This window comes from Dermacentor albipictus, chromosome 2 (genome assembly GCF_038994185.2).
Source record: "Dermacentor albipictus isolate Rhodes 1998 colony chromosome 2, USDA_Dalb.pri_finalv2, whole genome shotgun sequence".
Lineage (NCBI taxonomy): Eukaryota > Metazoa > Arthropoda > Arachnida > Ixodida > Ixodidae > Dermacentor > Dermacentor albipictus.
Window position 1 is genome coordinate 3998367 of NC_091822.1, and position 21567 is coordinate 4019933.

Genomic DNA, 21567 nt, shown 5'->3' on the forward strand with positions numbered 1-21567 from the left:
GTCGGTGACTACGGTGTCCACGCTCGGCTGTGCGAGTGCGAGGGCCACGGCCGCTTCTTCGGCAACTGTGGGGTCTGTTGTCTTCAGGGACGCGCTGACCATCAGCCTGCGTTTTGACGTAACCACCACCGCTGCACGGTCGCTGTGTTTTCGGAGCGAGGCATCCGCGTAGAGGACCGTGGGGTTCTCTTCCAGCTTCCGGGCTATGGCTTTCGCGGTACGCCTCTCGTCGTCTTTGCCCGGCGTCATGTTCCGGGGAAGGGGTTTGGTCTCAATGGTCGTCTTCCAGGGTTCCGGAGGGGCCGTCTTGATGGGTACTGGCTCGATCTGCCATCCTGTCTTGCGTAGGACAGCTCGTCCGTGTTCTGTGTGACTGAGCCGGATTCTCTGATTAGAGAGGTGCGCTTCGATGAGCTCCTCTACCGTGTTGTGGGCGCCCATGTCTAGCAGTAGTGGGGTGGGCGGGGAGGGGGGTATGCGTCATAATATGGGGGGAGGGGAGTGCTCAGGCCCCCCGGGCCCCCCATAGGATACGTGCATGGGAGGAGCGTTAGGCTAAAACTACAGGAAGAACGGAGGAAGATGAGAACGAAGTGCGCTTGTCCTTGCAGCGGCTCGGTGTCGGCGCGGCCCCTTTCCATCAATTGATCTTTAAATAAAAGCACCACATCGCAAGAATATTTTTTTTATTTTTTCAAAGGCCACTAATGCCAACTCTATTTAGTCTAGCAAATTAGAGAATACTGTTTATCAAACTTTATACACTTACATTTCTAACTTGGTTCCACCTCTCAAACATTAATGTCAATTAATGGATAAAAAAAGCCTGCATAAAATGCGATCAATCGATTGAGGCTGAAATTAACCAAACAAAAAAAATGGCTGTGGCTTAGGTAAGGTTAAGCCCAGGATGCGAAGCATACTAGCCTTTATTTTAGTTGTTGAACCACTGTTTAGCTTGGTGAACTGCTGTTGCTTGGCTATATTTGGTTCGGCTAGACGAAGAAACAACTCATGCGTTACTCTGCTTCACCTTGGACGCCCCGCATTGGACGCGGTGAGCGTCGAGCAACGCAGCGTTCGGCGCGGCAACGAAATGTGCGCCTGAGCAAGCGACGCACGCCTGAGCCTTAGAAACAGCTCGTTTCTAAGGCAACACCGCATTCACTAGAGGCGCTTTTGTACCGCTTTGAAGCATCGTACTCGTGGCTCAGTGGTAGCGTCTCCGTCTCACACTCCGGAGACCCTGATTCTATTCCCACCCAGCCCATCTTGCAAGAGTTGAGCCAAAGCCACTTCTCCTCTGTCGTGACGTCACGGTGTCACGTGGTATTCAAGGCGACACCGCCGCGCCTGAGGAGCTGGGTTGAGCCAAAGCCTCCTAGAAAAAAATGTAAGGCCTCCGCATCACCTCCTCTCCCCTGTCAATACGTCACGAGAGTCGGATGGTAGCGGTGGATGGGGGAGCGCTGCGTTTCTAGAACGCGGCGCGCGTTCTGAAGACAAATTTTCTCCGTGGCTTCAACGCTAGAGCGGCAACGCGTGGAGCATTTGCTTGGTGGCTTTGGTGGGGCATGCTGCACCGTAAACGCGATTGCTTTTCTTCCATCGTGCGTGGTTCGTCCTACACGGAAGCGCAACGATGCCTGGCTGTTGTTGCGCACCAAACTGCAAGTCCAATTATGACGGAGGACAAAGTGTCCGAGTACACAAGTTCCCATCTGACCGAGCCACTCGGGAAGCATGGACGAGAGCAGTTCCTCGGAAGGACTTCTCGCCAACGAAGTACACAGTGGTAAGTATTTCTTCTCTCTATTGTTATTCTGGATTTCCAGACGAATAGGTTTCGTCAGCATAGTGCGCAATGCATTCGTGCACGCGTGCACAATAGATGGGTCTCTGCACCTGTCGACGCGCTTGTAAATTCAACGTTTTCGTCGAGCTTCATGCCTGTAACGGCTTGTTCTTTTTATTTCAGCTCTGTGAAAAGCATTTCTTGCCAACGGATTACTTGAAGACGACATCTTACACGGACGTCAAGACAGGAAAAGTGGTCGAAGTTGCCATGAAAAACATCCGTCTGAAGAAAACTGCAGTTCCGAGCTTGTTTCCCAATTGCCCTGCCCATTTATCGCGTCCGCAAGTGTGCGTTCGAGAAGCGCCGGCTGCCAAAAGAGCGCGCTTGGAAGCCACATATTTCCAAAAAGCAATAATGCTTTCTCAGCAAACCCAAGCAGAAGAGGACGCCAAAAATCTGGTTGGTAGTTTTGCGGACTTGCTGAAGGCCTTGCCAAGTTTTCATTGTTCGGACTTCTGAACAGTTTTGAACAAGGGCTCCAAGGTTTTCTTTTTGGACTTGCCACTTCAATCTGCTCCTGCATTCCGTACTTCGGTGATCGTGTGCACAGACCTGCGCGTCGTAGTATTTTTTGGTGAAACGGGTGTGAGGAAGTGTGGTGATGTTTTAGTTCCTGAAAAGCTGTGCGACTTGAGAGATTTGAAAAGTGTGTTACACATGATCGAACAGACACATAAGGATATCAGCACTGAGCGTTCTGGAAAGGCCCGTCATCTACTGACATTGGTTTCGACATTGCTAGAGGAAGTAAGTGGAAAACATTTCGCATGCGAGTTGCAAGAATGGCATTTGGAAGTGCTTCAATTCATGATGAGTCAAGTTGATCTTGTTTTGAATGATGCTGGCCGATATCCCCCCGATTTATTGGTTTTTGCTAGCCTTTCGTTCACAATTTCACCTCATGCATATAGATTCCTGAGAAGTTCGATGAAGCTTAAGATGGCGCATCCTGATACGATCAGAAGACTGTGTTCATCGTACGATGTACACCCTGAAACGGAGCAGCAAGAATGTAGCTTTCTTTCCTATGCAAAGCGTATTGTAAGCACATATAAAGAGCATGAAAAGACTGTAACGTTAATGATTGATGAGATTCACCTTCAATCATTTTTTTATTACAAGGCTGGGTTGGTTACTGGTGCTGCGGTAAATTCATCGACTGCAGCAAAAACTGCCCACGTATTTATGATACAGAGCCTGCTTTCTTCAAACAAGGATGTTGTACACATCCTTCCTGTGGCACAAATCGATGCTAAGGCGCTGCACGACTTCCTTCGGAAGATTGTTCTTGATCTAGAGGCATCTGGTTTTAGAATAATCGCAGTGACCTCGGACAATAACTCCATAAACAGAAAAGCCATGTGCTACTTCGCTAAGCCGGCAAGTGTCAGCATTGTTTACCAGCATCCTGCTGACCCATCACGCCCCTTGCTTTTTGTGGTGGACCCAGTTCACATACTTAAGTGTGTAAGAAATAACTGGCTGAATCAAAGAAACATTGGCAAATGCATGTACTTTCCTGAACCGAAGAATGATGAGGCTGAACCAAAGATACAGCATATTTCAAGGTATTATGCCAGCTGCACGAAGCTGAAAAGCATGAGCTCTAGAAGGCGCTGAACCCCTCAAACATGGAATGGCAGAACGTTAAACTGGCCTTATAGATTTTTAACTCATCTACTGTTGGTGCTCTCAGTGTTGCAACGTTCTAGCATGCAAAGGAAACCTCTCAATATGTCGACACCATTTTGACTTATTGGAACATTGTTAACGTCAAGACGCCAAGAAAAGGACAGCGGTTGCGAGATCAATTGCAAGGTCCAATAGTTTCATCGTTATGTCCTCAACTAGAATTCTTAGAGAGAATAGTTCAATGGCTTGATCAATGGAGAAGCCTCGATTATGACAATGGCCGCTTGACCCGTGAAACGCACATAGCTTCCAGCCACACTACCCATGCCTTGCACGAACTTGCCATATACTGTCTCAAAGAGCTTCATTTCGAGTATGTTCTTTTGGGCAAATTTCAAACTGATAGCTTAGAGGCTCGCTTTGGAAAGTACCGGCAATTGTCTGGTGCCAACTACCACGTGTCTATAAGGCAGATATATGAATCTGAAAACAAATTGCGTTTGCAGAAGGTTCTGGACCTGCCAGATTTGGACATGCTACTACCACCGAGCGCGAGCACGTTGGAGACAAGTGTAAATTCAGAAAACGGCCAGTTTCACGTCACTGTGACTGACTCTGACATTGAGAAAAAAACGTCAAGGCTACCGGCACTAACCTATGTTGCCGGCTATTGTGCCCATGCAGCTCTAAAAAAGCTGACATGCGCATCTTGCAGTGAAAGCCTTGTGATGCAAGACGTCGATCTAGACCCTGAGAATGCATTAATCACGAAGATGACAAGGGGTGGACTGAAGTTCCCGCGAGCAGTTGTAGTTAATGCTGTACTCTTTACTGACATTATATTGGACAAGCTCAGGACACCAGAGTATGCCGTACGATTTTTCAGCCTTCCTACGCAGAAAGATACTCTTGTCGGCCTTGTGTTTGCTACCCTTCATGACTTTGAGGATGTCGATGTGTGTGATTTCGGTCATCCTGCACAGGAGGTAATGGGACATGTTGTAAGTGCTGCAGCGAATACACTGCTGAACAACTTGTGCCGCACAGAAAACGACAAATTACGCAACGCCAAGAACGACCGAAAATTTCAGACCTTGAAGGCCTGAGATGTTTCTCATTATTTATTTTTTATTCATGAAGCTCTGTTTTGTTGAACATCGACGTATGTTTGTGTTGACAGAACCCTTGTAAAAAGAAACCTGTGGCGTAGCTAGGACTTATTTGCCTACATTATCAAAATTTAAACCCTGCATTTTGGCCAATTCAAAAGTTATTTGAGTGCATTGTGCTACCTGTTTATGATTCAAACTCTCCATGCTACCGCAATCCATTAATTGCATGTTTTCCTTTAGGACTGAGAGTAGGCCTCTCGTTTTTTATTTGCTTTTCACCATTATCTCAGTATTTTATGAAGACCAATAAGGCCTGCAAACAAGGCGGGGGGAAATAAAATAACCACAAGAAATGGTACAACAAAGACGGAAGCTTATTCTATTTGGCAATTAGTTGTGCGTGATCCTATAATAATAAAATTTTCACAATAAAATGAACCTCGACATTCGTGTGTCCAGCGAGGACTGTTTTACGCAATGCAAGAGTGAGAATGATAATTGTATATGGAAGATTTAAAATGTTTGTTTCTGAATGCAGTTCTTATCATTTGTGAATAAAGTACATTCTGTGTCTTCAATATGCAATTTTCCTCTTTCTTTCGTTCCGTCTAAAGTTGAGTGACTAAGCAGCATGCAGTTTGCTTGTCTTAGTCCCGACCAAACATCACAAGCACAATAAGGCAGGTCGTGTTGCGATACACGCAAAAAAACAAAAATGTTGCCAATCAAGTAATCTAAGGAAGGTATGAAAGAATGCTGCTTTCTATGGTGGTGTTGACTGCGGTGAACTAGCGGCTCCCCCTTATTTTTTTGCGTCAGCTATACGTGTCTTGCTTTGGAAACGAAGCATCTGAATTTATAGGTTGCTGTCACTTTAAGGACAGCACTAATTTTCTCATGCCATAGTATCCGCGACGCGCAAAGAGACACACTGCAAGCGCAACGAACCTAGGCGCGGAGACGCCGACGGCGTCGACTGTCCGGCCCATCCGACTAGCGTGACGTCACACCGGCGTGCGGAGGCCTTACAGTTTTTTCTAGGTGGCTTTGGTTGAGCTCTCGTAATATGCTTCGCATAAAAACATCCCTCGCGGCTGCCGAAGCAAGAGCGCGACCGGACCGAGCTAAACAATTCGCGTAGCTTGGACTGCGACAGTGCGTGGGTAAGCAACGTGACGCCCTTCCGGGGGTCGTCGCGGGCAGAGACGCCACATTCGGGTCGGGCACAGCAGATTGAGTGCAAGGTGTGCAGAGAGACGCCGTCCCAAACCCCGGCAACGCAGGTCGCCACTGGCGCACAGATGAGAATCGACGCGAGTACCCGGATGAAAAGGGGAGCGCGCACAATGGCAGAACAAACGAAAACTACGTCGAATCAAGTCTCGTCATTTAAATTTCACTCGTTCTGACCCAAGTCATCATTCAATAGAGAAACACGTGCATGCAGGCAAGAATTGCCTACGTGTTCCTTGCTCCGATCTTTACTCGCCCACATATTTATTTATTTATTTATTTATTTAAAATACCTTACAGGCCCGGGCATTGTGTAAGGGGGGTCACAAAATCAAGGGCATAAAAAAAAAAGACTACGCAGCCTTCTGTTAACGTCTGGTGCAAAAGATACGTCCCAATGCAGGGCTCAACGTTACTAGAAAGATGAAAACATGAAAAAGGAGAAAAAACCTCAAGTGATAAAATGCCACAAAGGCGCATTTGAAGGAAAAAACACGAGGAAAATTAACGTGAGGCACTAATACTAGAAAGTACAATACAGGAAAAATGAACAGATCAAGCAATACAATGCTTCGAGGGATATTTCGGGGAAAAGACGCAAAACAGCAATAATATATGCACGGCATACAAGTGAACACGTGACGCCGCATAAAATACCAAAAGAGCGAGGTAGCAATGCATCAATAGAAATAAAAACATTGCAACAAGTTCCAAGCACATTGCCAAGTACAAGAAAGAAGATAAAGTGCGTAGTGGCTAAGAGTAAAAAAGAGTAGTGGCTATTCCGTATATTCATTCAGTGTCGCACAGGCTTTAAAAGGTTGATGTTGTTAATGTTGCTTTCACTGCTCCCAATAAGCTAGGCAAGATATGCGCTGCCGTACAGAATAAAAAGGAGCGGGTAAAAGGCAAAAAACGAACAGATATTTGTCTAGTGAAGCACAATAAGAGCAACAGTTTTACTGACTGTCGTATGGGTGTGGTTTATACAATTCCCCTTAGCTGTGGCCAGTTCTACGTAGGTCAAACGGGACGGTGTATCAATCAGAGGCTAATGGAACATAAAAGGTCATTAACCGGTGAATCACCCTCTAATCTTTCCCTACATTACCAAGATTGTAACTGCACGCCAGAGTTAGATGAATTAGCGATATTGTACAGGCATAAGAATGAAGATACGCGTCTTATGGTAGAGGCATGGCATATCTATAATGGTGGAAGTGCGTGCGTGAGTCAGCCTTCGATTACTTTACATAAGGAAGAGATTAAGTGCCTTAACAGCTATCTCTCACGTAGACCGGCACGTGTACTCGACTGACACGTGGTGTTACCATTCCTGAGCATGCGCAGATGAGTTGTGTGTCTTCTTTCTTTTTTCGCCTCAGTGCTACCTTCAGTTGATAGTCGGCGTTCGTGTTGTCCACTTCTCTACTCTTGTGCCCTGTCTGCACGCCTCACTTCTTTTTTGCATAATGAAGATAAAGTGATTTGTAAGTGCTATTATGAAAAATTATCGTGTAGGAGATGACGGATTTTTATTGATCTGACTCGAAAGCAGGAAGACTGTCCCACAAGCGAATGGCCGTCGGGAGTGTGCAATAGTTTACGCACGTGTCGCGCCGTACATTGTGAGGATTGGGGGCTCAATCCCATCGCTCGTGATCCTTTGTCAAGATTGGAGTCCGGCATGAATTCGAAGGTAGCTGGCCCATGCCGTCGTCCAACTTATACACGCTGAGGACGTTGATGAAGGGAAGAACTGCTTCTCATCGAGAACGAGGAATATGGGTTTATTTACAGTATTTGAATCAGTCTAACATGACTGCTTGAGAAAAAGAGTGTCAGTCCAACATGACTGCACGAGAGAAGTGTGTCCAGCATTCGCACCACAGCAGTTTTTAAACACTCGATCCTCCCGCGATACAAGGTGACGCGAACGTTCGTTTACTCATTGTCAACTTGCCGCCGCCCCGCAGAACAGTTGACGCACACAAAGGCACACACATTCCGACGTCCGGCGCCGACGTCAGAGGGGCGCCGTTCCGGAAAGCTCGGAGCCATGGCGGGTAGCTCGTTTTCCTGCGTCCCGGAAGGCGCGTGGGAAGCAACAGAAAACGGCTTTCCCGCGGCAGCTCGCTCATGCGCAGTCCGCGCTGGGGAGCTCGGGCACAATAGTTCGCCCGCCGAGCTCGTTCCGTCACAACGGCGATGGGGCTGGAGGATGGCGGCGGTGCCAGCACAAAGCCCGCTTCATCCAACGCATCCTAGCAGAAGCGACGGAGAGTGGGGGATGCGTGTCTTGTTCCCCGGTCGTAACTGGGTGGCAATCTTGCATTGCACCTCGCCATTCTTAACAACATGCGCGCAAAACTTAAGCGGTTGTTTAGTCGGCGAGATGAGCCGATCTGGATATGCAGTGTGGATTGCGTGGCATTATAAGCATATTTGTGAAACAAGGATAACAGAGCGATGTTACGGCGAAGAACCAAAGGCTGGAAGGAATGATCGAGTTTGATTTGCGTTACGCTGGAGTGGCGGCTATAGATACGCGAGATGAAACGGGGAGCTCGGTTCTGGACTGTTTCAAGCATGTCGATTTTTGTTTCTTTCAAGCATGTAAGTAGGATGTCAAGACCAAATGGATGATGCATACTCGAGCTGTGGACACACAAACGCCTGACAGGCCAATTTGCGGATGTTGGAAGGTGAATTACCCAGATTACGACGTAGGTAACCTAAGGTCCTTGAAGCTTTCTCGCAGATGGCTGCAATGTGGTCTGTCCAGGAGAGGTTTTCGGTTAGGTGAATACCCAATTATTTATATGATACTGTATGTAACAATTCTTTATGATTGAAGGTGTATAAAAAATGTGAGTTGTCACGCTTACGACTAAAAGAAATTACCTGACATTTTGATGCATTTACAGCCATTAACCAAGACTTACACCAATTATGAATTAGGCTAAGATCATTTTGAAGGGCCAGGTGGTCGTCAATACCGTTAATTGATCTGTAAATAATGGAGTCGTGAGCGAAAATACGTAAGCGAGAACAAACATTAAGTGGCAAATCATTTATTTAAGTTAGGAAGAGTAAAGGGGCCAGAACGCTGGCCTGAGACGCACCATAAATAACGTAAGGAGACGAAGCAATATTGTTAACTACTGTTTGACGCAGTAGTTCTGCGGAAACCCGCAAGGTGAAGAGGAGTACTGAATAAAGGGAAAATCAGACATCCACCCGTTCGCAGCAATTGCTACAAAGGAAGCCCATACAGGTTCCTCGAGAGAGAAGCCTCATAGTTGAAGAAAAATTCGTCCTGGTTCGGGACTCGGGAAAATTCGTAGCAATTGCTACGGACGGGTGGATGTCTGATTTTCCCATTACTCATTTGTTAACTACTGTGAACTGTTGACGATGCGAAAGAAAATTACGAAGCCACGACAGTGTGAAGGAGTCAATTCGAAGTGCAGTTAATTTTGCAATAAGGCGACAATGGGCTACACGATCAAACGGTTTGGAAAAGTAAAAAAAAAATGCAATCGGCCTGCTGGTTGATGTTAGGGTCAGTCGTCAATTCAAGTAACTGTGTCTCACATGATAATCCTTTCCTGAAACCACGTTGATGGTGAAAAAAAGAAATGATTGGACTCTGGGTGTTTATAAATATGAGAAGCAATTATATGTTGGAGCATATTGCAGCAAATGCAGGTCAACGAAATTGGACGGTAATTTTCCGGGGAGCTTTTTCTGCCGAGTTTTAAATATGGGTATGATTTTGGCCATTTTCCAGTCATTGGGCAGCTAGCTGCCCCGACGACAAAGACTGCTTGAATATATGGTACAGAATGTAACTGGGTATATAAATGATATCTTTTAATATCTTGGAGTTAATATTATCATCACCAGATGAAGGAGATAACTTGAGATAAGACATGCAATTCCCGATATTTCAATACTTTCCACGATTGGCAGTCATAATCAGCAGTGACGGCGTGAAATAGATGTTACTCTTGAGCACGCACAGCTGTTCGTCACGGTGCTTGCCGCCTACGGTGAGCAGTTGCAGCCCAGGTGCGTCGGAAAGCACGGCGACAAAATGCGCAGCTGCATGCGGTACGCGAACAAGCATCGACGCGCGCTCTCGCCACCCGGCGCGCTGTCGTCGAGAGGGCGGGAACGCACGCCGTGCAAACATCGCTCGACCATTGTCTTTGCATAGACTTGCGCAGTGCCGCGAGTGTTTTGTCCACTCCCCAGCGCGTCCGGGCAGCAACCGTTTTTGAGGGCGGGTGACGAGCCGGGGCGGGGGGTGAGGTGCGGAGAACACGGCCGCACTGGCATTCCGCCGACGGTCGTAATGGGCCCGCGCAGACGCCTCGAGCGGGGCGGCGATGTTGTGGCGCCGGCTCCGTGCCGCCGAGGGGACCACGTGCTGCGCGTACGGGTCCACTCCCCTACGCGTCCGGGCGGCAACCACGTGTATCTGAGAAGAGCCCGCGAGGTGTCCAGTGGCAACCTGCAGTGCGCGCCGTAGACACAGAAGCGCGGTGCGGAGAACGTCCTCTCGAGAACGCCGAGTCCGGATGCCGCCAACGGTCATTATTTTTCCACGCGGAAAAACCTTGAAGCGGGACTGCGGTACGCGGCGTTGTGACACCAGCGTCCCTGCTGGCTAGACATGCCGCTGAGGTTCGAGATGGCCTCCATAAATCGTGCTTGCCTGGCGTGTTTGCTGAGGCCGTCACTGACGACGCGGAAATAGGAGAGGGAAACGAAGTTGTGGGAAGAAGAAAAACAGGATTGTTTTCCAATACATCTACTTTTGACAGTAAGGCCAACCCTTTGGGTTGTGACTTAAGAAAACTTCCAAATTACACTGGCAACTGCTTCTGTAGGATGGGCTACCGCCCTCCGTCTCTTTCACCTATAACAATCGAGACGAGGTGCTTATTCCTCAGTCTAGACCTAATCACTAAATCTGATAGATGAGTAAGACTCCGTACGACGCAACGCTAGTATGGTCCGTAACCACTAAGTGGTAGAATAGTGAGACTCGGTTGGTCGTTTGTAGTGACAGTTGACCTAGGCCTTTCTGCGAGGCTATAAAGTTTTGTTTTACGTCTTTTTCTTTCTTTAGCCGTTTGGCATGCGCACGTGTTGTGCGACGCAAAAGTTCTTGGGCGAGTACTGTATACGACATGTGTCTACGGACACGCGAAATAATCTCGACGAAACTTGAGTTGCCAATGTGTGCATGCCTCACCCTGACATATTCTTTAGCACACTCCCGGCACAGCGTAACGTATTTAGCGGACCTTCCAAGTTTTTAAGCGCCGACGTTTCCAGAAGATGAAAACGATGTTGCAAGCTACGTTTTCGTCCCACATTTCTCGTCTCGCGTACGTGTGCCGGTCGGACACGCTCGGGTGAGCAAACAGTGCCCAGCAAACAACCGACGCGGCCACGTGCCAGGAATACACGCTGCCGAGCACGCAACCGTCCCGACAGCAAGCAGTCTGGCCGCGCGGAGGGAGCGGCCCAGCACGCCGTTCTCGGGACGATCCGCCGAGCCATCACAACAGTGAATCGGCTTATAACAGGTTTGCCGATGCCTGCCATCGCCGGTAATAACGCATCGTCAAAGTAACGCATTCGTTGCACTGACTTGGAAATCGGTTGGGAATTCGTTGAAGACGGGCTTCCTGTTGCCGCGTGGGCAAACGGAAATTACGAATTTCAACGAGCGAGACAGCGGCGCCTAGCACTCGTTGCAGTGCGCTCTTGCTATGCCACGAAAACGGACTTCCGTTGCAGGTTGTGACCGTATGTGTGGAAGAAGCCTCTTTATTTTCAAAGACAAAAGCAAAAATACGGCACTGTCCGATACGCCTGGCAATGTACATAAATTAAACAAATGCAACTAGCCTTCCTATGAAGAAGCGAAACCTTTATTTATCCCCGCATATGAAACTAAATCAGGCATGCTTGGGACACCAGCCAACACAAAATGAGGTAAACGCCAACCCAAAGTGCAGGCCGGGAGCTTTCTCAGCAGCAGAGGAGTACGGCGACAAGATAGCACTGGCGTTCTAGACGGAAGTGATTAGTTTACTGAACTGAATGATGGGTGTTTACGTACCAAAACCACGATTTTATTATGATACACGCTATTGTGGGGGACTCGGGATGAGTTTTGACCACCTGGGGTTTCTTAACGTGCCCCTTGTGCAGGGACCCGGCCGTTTTTGCATTTCGCCCCATCGAAATGCGGCCGGGATTCGATCCCGCGACCTCGTGCTACCATGGCGGGTGCGATCAGTTTACTATGTGCTTCACACTTTCCTGGAAAACTAAGCGGGCTGTAGGTTAAACCCCATTAAAGGCTAAACCCCATGAGCGCGATATTGTGCGCGACAGCGACGAGCGACGGATCGGGCCGTCGCGCGAACAGATCGCTCGGTCTTGTCGCGCGATCGCTCGGTTCTGCAAATTTGTCGCTCGTCGCCCGGAAGTGCTAAGAGCGACTAGCCAATAGTAGGCAGCCGGAAGGGGATGTACATTAGTGACGTACTACCGGTTTGCTCACGTGCGCGCTTCTCAGTACACAAGCGGAACGAGCGAACTACCGAATTTTGGTATGTAAACGAAAAGAAACTTACTGCAAGACCATTCAGAAATACTTCATGCTGTTTTGTACCGCCAAACAAATCAACTTAAATAATTGAATTAACGATTAACTAACGATTGAATTTTCGTACGTGCAAATATAAGATCGCTTGCATGGGGTTTATACTTAAATGTCGGCTGGGAGGCGCGTCCTTGGAAGGACGCGCCGATTGTGCGAAGAGCTGGTGCCAAAAGCTGCAAGTGCGGCAAACCGGGCCCGGAGACGCCATGCCCGCCTGCGACAGGCTTGGCGTTTCTTTTCGCGCGAGTGTGGCGTGGCTACGTGGTTCTGCGAGACGTCAGAGTGGCCGGACTTTCTGCTGAGCAGCGCGATGTGTGCGCGGAGGCTGGCCTCGGAGAGCCATTTCTGAAAGTTCCATTCACAAATGTTGCAGCGTTGTTCTAAGCTGCGGTTTAGGAGCAATGAAACATACGCGACGATCGTAACAGCCTTGGTACCGTTCTGCTACGATAGTCCTGAGCTGTGCTGTTATAATGTGACAAGCGTTCAAACTGTTAGCTGTAGATTACATTCCGTAACTACTTGGTTCGGTGGGCGAGGTTTCCACCCATGAATAAAATAGTTTTGGTTAGTAACAGCAGCATACTTCACAGCGTGTATCAAGCTTGTTCAGCAAAGGGACCGTTTACGAAGAACTGCGCGAGCGTCCTAAGCAGTGGTAGGTGCTGGATTACAGATACCTGTTCTATATAACGCATGTCCAAGCACGCGGCATCAACGTTTATAGATCTATAAAAGTTGTGCGGCATAACCATGCATGGTCTTATTGCGGCGTTGGCCTGTTTTCTCTATTTCTTTTTTTCGACAAAAAGGGTGACATCCGATTTCTTTTTTTTTTCGGTTTTGTTCATCCCGTTCTCTACGACGCAATTAAGGAAATTTTGTCCTCACAAATAGCCGTTTTCTTATGCGATCCTTATCAGACATTACGGCTTTACAGGACAAAAAAAAAAAAGGCAATGCCGAAGCGCATACTTAATGCTGGTTCACCAACCGCAGTGATCGCTGTGTTGAGCAGCCCCATCGCCCTAATACAGGAGGCTAACGTAGACATATAGCATTTCAAGTCTACTAGACTTGAAATGCATGAGGCCGATGCCGGTGTATCTCAAATATTTGATAGCGCCTGGCACTCAGCTGTTGCCTTAGGTTGGCCGTACATGAGCTTGCGCTCATATGCTTCATTTCCTACGCCAAGCGATCAGATTGTCAGTAGATTTTGCGTTTCCTCCCAATACACAGACGCCGGTTCTCTTCGTTGGATTCAAACCGATACGCCCAAAATAGTTCACAACACATACACACTCCACGGCTGATGATACGCGTCACATGTTTGCGCTTTCATGATATATTTACACATATTGTAGTTACCGATGCATTCAACTAGTTGTTGCCTGACGACCTTGTACGAACGGACACTGCGTAAATTTCACAAAACGCGGGCTAAAACCTCTCCGAATCGTTCCGCAGCATGCGACAGCAACATTATAATGGGACGCAAGCCGCTTACGTCCCCTAGTCTAAAACTAAAGAAGGCTCTTAAAGGGCCCCTCACTAGGTCTGGCCATTTTGAGCTGACAAGCGCTAAGCATACACTGTGCGATAACAATGGCGTCTGCAAAGTATTACATCGCTACGCGCCGCGGAAAGATCTGAAATTTCAATCCGAACGCCCTTTCCCTCTTCACTCGCGGCCACCGCGCTCCATGCCGGAAGATGACGTCATCGTGCCCCTGCGCCTACGTAATCGTGTCCGCAGTGTGACGTCACTCGTGGTGACACGTGACTTCAATAATTATTCAAGACATCTGTTATCTACGCGATCTGCTGCTTGAATTGACGAATTGAAGTTTAGAGAAATAATAAAAGACACAAACTGAATGTCTGCGTGTGTGTGTATTGTACTTCGCACCGACGCAAGAGACATGTACTTCCGCTTCGTCTACTTGTTCCCGCAGTCGTGCGGTCACGTGCGCAGGTACCGAAACTATGCCATTTTCAACCGTGTTCAAGCGCGTGATCACGCACTGCGATCCGCTTGTTTTGCCTCAGTATTCGTGTAGGCCTGAATTATACCGCTAGTCATGTTTCCTTCTGCACAGCGCGCAAAATCGTGCGCTGCGCGAACCAGACAACAGCTTGGGCGCGACGTTGTTAGCGAAAGCGCGTAGCACCGAAAAAAAGAATGAGGTGCAAAAAAAAAAACACGAAGGCGGGGCCTGTGACGTATGCGTCACGCGATCCTCGAGTTCCGGTATGGGAGAACGCAGGGAAGGAATTTCGCTTGCGTTGGCTAGACGGGGCGAGTGGAGAGAGAATCTTGCTTGGCACTGGAGCCCGCCTGCTGAAATCATGGGGTCGCGGCACTGAAATATTTCTATCCCGCCTATTAAAGGGAAGCTGAAGAGTCTGTCGAATTCAATAAGACGCTCATATACGGATGCGGGAACCTTATAAATCATGTAGGTAAAATTTGGTTTGTTTTTTTTTTTCAATTAGGAGCGACGTAATCGTCGGTTGAAATCGCGCTGCAGCTCCGCCCCCAGTTGAGCGAGCGAGCGGAGCGGAGACCGGAAACCGCGGTGTTGTGACGTCAACTCTACTGTTTCGTTCCTTCGCAGCGTCCGCGACCGTGCCTGACCGCGCTTGTTTCTGCGTGCGTGCCATCGTAATCTGCTTCGATCGACCCTGCATTCCTTTGCTGGTGCGTCTGCGTGTATGTAGAGTGGTAGTCAGCGTGAGTGGTAGTGAACAGATGAAGGTCCCTACACGTACTGCATGAACCGGGAAGCTTTTCACGCGTTTAAACCGTCTTTGTAGATTGCCGACAGCTTTGGACGGCTCACAAATGCCGACGATCGCATCTCCGCTTACGTTCCACGAGGAGGCATGCAGGAACACAACACTACAGTTGTTTGACCGGAAACGAGCTCACTAGATAGGCGAAAGATCGGCGAGATCACTAGATCGCTTTGCAAAAAACATGCTCACCAAAGAGCATTTCCAACACGAGGAGATCCCAAGACTTTGCTTTCGTTCGCGTCGAAAGCACTGCTCGCACCAGCATCGTTTGCTTCTTCGAGAGGCCGGCTCTTCGCAATCGGCTCGTACATGTAGGGAGTAACGCCGAACTCCTCAGAAAAACGCAGTCTCTCTAAATTTTCCATTACCGTCTCAGCACCAAACTACCTGGCACCGCGCTTCATGCGTAGCGGCAGCGGTCGGTTACTAGAGTTGACATCACGAGGCGCACCGACCAATCACAGGCGGAAACAAGACGCGCGAGCTGGGCGTGTTCGCTGCTGCACTTTTCGTCGAAATAAAAAAAAAATTTGCGCTTTCTTTCGCTCAACTTCGATACGATATTCGAATTCGGAGGGTTGAAAACCATTATGTACAGATGTTCACTCATTTTTTCTGGAAAACCTTTCAGCTTCCCTTTAAAGAGCCGATTTGAAAAATTTTGGCGGCAGAACGCTCCCTAGAGGACACGTTATAACTTCCAGCGTATAACCAAAATTTGCTACGGGGCGTGGTGAGGAGCTCTTTAAGGAGGGTTGTGAAAGTGGGGCGCAGTAACTGTCTCAAGCCGGATCGCACCAGTCAAAGAAGACGAAAGGCTCGCCGCGCACTCTTTCTTCCTCGCCCGATGAAGGACAGGAGGAGATGAACGACATCCGTCCACTCGCCGCTCGTGATCAGGTCGTAGAGACAGACGGCAACAGCTGTCACCATTAGGTGCCGAAATGGAAACCTAGTCCTACATGGGCCGGTCGCAGTGCCTGCCGTTCCTTTGCTTTCGTTTTTTCGACTGAAGCGCATCGGCATTCGAATGTTCACGTGAGCACAGACCGAAAGATGTGCTCTCGACATCGCTCTGGCGAATCGCCCAGTGCAGCTCACCGGGGGCAAAAATTAATGCGAGGTCGCCGGGGCTTCGGCATCATTAATCGCGCTCTCTGGCCGAAGACGAACAGACGGTTCGGCGAAACAGGAGGTTGGCCCGCGTCGACCACGCCCGGCCACAGCGGGCGCGCAAAGGAGATCCTCCTCGCCCACAAGCGTCGCGGTGGGGAGAGTGGCGCCGCTCTCTCGGCGAGCGAGGTCAGACCATCGAACCCATGCGGGGCCGCCGGAGGGTGGTCGCGCCTCTGCTCGGCGCGCTCGTGGCGGGACTGCTGCTCGCCGCGCTGCTGCTGCTGCTGCGCGGCACGGCGGTCGGCCCGGGGCACCGCGACGGCGACGACGCGGCCGAGCAGCGGCGCCGGCAGCGGCGGCTTCGCGCCGCCTGCCGCGCCCAGGGAGACCCGGCCGCCCTGGAGGACCTGCCGGAGGGCCGCCTCGACCACCTGCTGGTGGACGACGAGCACGCGCTGCTCTACTGCGCCGTGCCCAAGGTGGCCTCGACCAACTGGCGCCGCGTGCTGCTGGCGCTGCGCTCGAGCCGGCCGGACCCCGCGCGCATACCGGCCAACCGGAGCCACGAGCCGAGCGCCTTCCGCAGCCTGGCGCAGATGCGGCGCCCGGAGCAGCGCCGCCGGCTCGCCACCCACCTCAAGTTCCTGTTCGCGCGGCACCCGCTCGAGCGGCTGCTGTCCGCCTACCGGAACAAGTTCGAGCGCGCCTGGAGCGACTACTTCCCGCTCCGCTACGGCCGCCACATCGTGCGCCAGCAGCGCGGCGTCAACGCCTCGCGCCACGCCCTGGAGACGGGCCGCGGCGTCACCTTCGACGAGTTCCTGCGCTACGTGGCCTCGCTGGAGCCGGGCGACCACGCGGCCGCCTTCAACGAGCACTGGCGGCCGCTCGGCGACCTCTGCTTCCCGTGCCAGCTGCGCTACGACGTGCTCGGCTCGTACGACACGCTGGAGCGCGACTCGCGGGTCGTGCTGCGCCGCGCGGGCCTCGAGGGCCGCGTGGCGCTGCCCAGCCGCCGGCGCACCTACTCGTCCGAGCCGACGGCGGCGCTCATGCAGCGCTACTACGCCAACGTGAGCCGGGCGCTGATGGCCCGGCTGCGCCGCGTCTACCGCGCCGACATGGCGCTGTTCCGCTACGAGCGCAGCTACCCGCACTTCGGCTGACCTCCACGGCGATGCATGTGGTGCCGCCACGAACACTTGGCGCGGGGCATCGTGAATGCGCGTCACGCGGTGCTGTTCGTGCGACACAAGCGTGAGTGTCGGAATTCGCAATGGCCGGTCGTCGATATGTGCACATGGTGGATGAGAGAGTGACTCGCCGCCGTTCCCATGGCAACGAGGCCGCGATAACGGCCATGCAGTGAACGGGAAACGACCACGAGGTTTGATTCGCGTACGACGCTGTGGCCATCCATTTTCCCGATCGATCCCTTGCGGGAAGACACGTGACTAAATAAAGCACCCGGCATTTCTAGTCGGCGTTGTCCTGTTCCGTCTTGCTCCTTGAACGGAAAACGCTTGTTTCGGAAGGGCTGCAGCGTCGACACATCGCTACACGAATCGCAGCTCACGACAGGCTTCGCCAAAAATGATCCATCAGGAATTCGAGCACGGCGACCGTGTGGGCGACATTTGGTGCTGCAAAGTAGCCGAGCCCGAGTAGTATCCTGCACGATTCGGTGCGCATTCATTTCAACCTGCGGCAGTTTCCCTCCTTCGAGCAGACACGCGCGATTCACGTCAGTGCGTGTTTCCCAGTGCATAGAAATTTTACATCGCGACACTTTGCAGAATGCCTCTCGCGAACTCTACAGATGGTTTGCCAGCTACCACGTTTGATTATTATTATTATTTGGCATTCTAAACAACTATTCTTGTTGGTAATGTTTCAAGTTCCACACTATGTAGAAATTGGAAGCTAAGTGAGAATAATCACCGTCACACTACTAAGGCGCAATAGCAAAATCAGCTTCAAAAACGTTCACATTAGGGGTGTGCGAATATTGAAATTTTCGAATACGAATCGAATACGAATAAGGCAAAAAACTGTCTTCGAATATCGAATCGAATATCGAATATGTACGTACGTAGTATTAAAAAGTTGCAAAATGTGGTAACAATAGCTTTATAACGCTTGTTAAAAATATTGCATTTTACAACGCTGCTGCAGGTTAAAAAGACACTCATTACAGATAATGCGCACAGGTAATGACAGGTAATGCTCTCAGTCAAGTAATGCACTTTTTAGTGATTATCATGAAGGAAAACTAACTGCTCAAGATGTTCAGAAAGTAAACGCGCTGTATGCACTGTGACAACAATTCAAACGGTAGAAAAGACTTTCACTTGGAACTTAGGTGGCAGCGATGGCGAAGTACTTGTGGGCGAGTACGTGAAGCGGCCAATGGACTGCTACCACTCACAAGGATCCTTGCCCCTTTCGAGAAGATGCTTTTCCGTATAGTCTGTAACTTCCCTCTGAGAGGCAGATACCAAATGTGCGTTCTCCTTGTTCATCACTAGACCGTCAAAAGCTTTCCATACAGTGGACACTAGGACACGACGCTGGCATGGCAGTGTCCTCACTGGGTTCTACGCGAGCTGCGCGGAGCTCCCTTGTTGCAATGCCAGATAATCTAACCAGACGCTTGATGAACTTAAAGCTTGGATCAAGAAACAGGTTGACCACTTCGTCAAATTCTCACTCAGCGAAACGAGTCTTGACAGATTTTGCGAGATTGTTAGCAAACGCCGAGTTGCCTTTGCAATCTTCGAGGCAATGCAGCATTCCAAAAATAATTGGAATTTGACAGCACAATGAGGGGTACTTTCCAGCACCTAAGATCACAGTTGCGTCAAATAAGGTCTTCGATGCCTCCAAGAACTCCACTGCATCTCTTCACTTTGCAGAGTTAAATGTATCTAAGCTCGTGCCCTAAAAGGTGAGTTCAAGTCTGATAGACTCTTAGATTTCAAGGAGCCCTGAGAGGATGAGGTACTGACTGTTCCATCTTGTGTGAACATCCTACACAACATAGAGCACGTCTTTGTTCAGCTACGTCTGCAGATCGATCAGTCTTTTGTGTGCACTAGGGCTATGCTTGCAGTTCCCTACGATCGCTTTAGCCTTCTTGCAGAGTGTGTTGATTGCCGGAGTACACGACATTTCATTGCTGTTCACTAGGTGCGGAGTGTGCGCAAAGCAGGCTCGCTGGAGCTAAGGCAGTCTCCTGACAGCCGCTCGGATATTGCAGCCGCTCGGATATTGCGGCCGCTCGAATATTGCGGCCGCTTGGATATTGCGGCCGCTGTTCGTCACGATGTACTTCACGCAGTCGATTCGTATCTCCCAGTCGGTGCATAGCTGCTCCAATGACGCAGCTATGTTCACAGCCGTGTGACTCTCCGGCATGTGTCGCGTGTTCAAAGTCAACTTTTTCATGTCGAACTTCACCGCAGGAAAATGACACGCGAGGCTTACAAACCTCTCGTTGGCACGCGACGTCCAGATATCGCTCGTAATAGCGAGAGTGCTTGTTCCATGTTCAAGTACTTTTAGCAGCTCGTGTCGTACCTTTGCTGTTGTGTCGTTGTACACGCGCGGGACGAGCACACGCGACAACTTTGTTCGAGGTGGCTAACTGTAGCACGACTGTACAGCTGCTTCGACCAGTGCTTTGAACTGATGTGGCAGAAATGGTGAAGAAATGAATGGCTGCCACATTCTGGTGGAGTGCGTTTTCTTTCTTCTGAGACAATGACTGCTGTCTCTGCTGAAGTGTGTCATCCCTTGTCGGTTGATTCTTCAATGGAGGATTTGCAGTGGCCTCTTTTTGGTACTCTTCCATCACCAAAGGGTGCTGCTTCATCTGATTTTGAATAGTAGTGGTCATTCCCGCTGGTATTTCAAGAGTAGGTTCGCACGACTTGCACCGAGCTGTCGACGGCGAGAGCTTTGTGTAGTGCCGCCAAAGGAGACTTCTTCCGGCTTTCTTTTCGTGCTTGCTTGGTGGGCTCGTCACCTGCAGTTGATGCCATTCTTAGAGAACACGCCTGATCGAGGGCTGTATCAGCACTGAGATAGTTGCAAATAGCGCAGTGGCGAAGCTAGCGTGTTTTGCGTTTGTCTCGAGAAGAAGCAGCGCAGCAGGTAGCAGAGAGCCGCGATTACATGAGAAAAGCGGGAACACAAGGAGGGAGTCGTCGATGGCGATGCAACGTTCTCCTCGGACATATTTATTTCTTTTTAATTTCCAAACATCTAAAGATTGTCCAGGTAACGCTTTGGGGGTACATATTTCATCGCATATAGTTACAGAGCCCTAAAGGACATCATATATGGTTATGAAAGAGCCATAGAATAAAGGTTGGTAAAAATAAACTGAAACTGATCGTGTCTCACGGGCGTCATGCAGATAGACTGAAACAGAGCATACAAATAATGAGCCGGTCATGCGAAGTTTTCAGTGAATAAACATGTTCTGAGGAGAACGCGGAGCAAGCATATAATTCGTTAATTGTTCAATTATTCCGCCTGTCAGAATATTCGCCGTTTCTACCGTTATTGGGCCATCTTCGAATATTCGGGAATTTCCGAATATGCATTTCTCGAATCGAATACGCTTCGAATAAGGAAAATATTCGATTCGTATTCGAAATTTCGAATATTCGCACACCCCTAGTTCACATAATTCGGCATCGTCGTAGGTGCAGCAAAAAGAAAACTTTAGGCAAATATACGGACTATCCGTAATATTAGCGCTGGCGGGGCGCACATACACTATAGCATCGCATTTTCCTTCGTAATTTTAGCGTGGAACTCGGGTTCAATAACCTCGCATTAAAGCAGGGGGGTCAACTGCTTTAAGGTATTTCACGAAAGTCGCCGCCTTTGCGGAAGCTTCTACCGAGGACGCGCGTTGCGCTAAGCCGTGCCACCTGCTTATTTTTCTCAAAAACATTTCAGACACGTACGCAGTCTCCGAAGTTACGGCGAAACGAGGCCCGACAAAAGCCGCACGGCACCGAACATAACACTGAAGTGGGCCGACAGCGCATAAATTGACTACGCCAGCGGGGCGACGAGCTCCTCTCGGTCTGGCTAAATGGCACGCGAAC

General features: G+C 49.7%; 2 protein-coding genes across 2 annotated transcripts in view; one reads left to right on the forward strand and one right to left on the reverse strand.

The window, feature by feature from the left end:
* The window catches only part of LOC139055854 (proline dehydrogenase 1, mitochondrial-like), a 370252-nt gene that overhangs the window by 316788 nt on the left and 31897 nt on the right, over positions 1-21567 (reverse strand). The gene's annotated exons all lie outside the window — the stretch shown is intronic.
* LOC139055855 (carbohydrate sulfotransferase 11-like) lies at positions 16338-17941 on the forward strand. Its single transcript, XM_070533418.1, has one exon. The coding sequence runs from the start codon at positions 16648-16650 to the stop codon at positions 17608-17610; it is 963 nt and encodes a 320-aa protein (XP_070389519.1). The 5' UTR covers positions 16338-16647; the 3' UTR covers positions 17611-17941.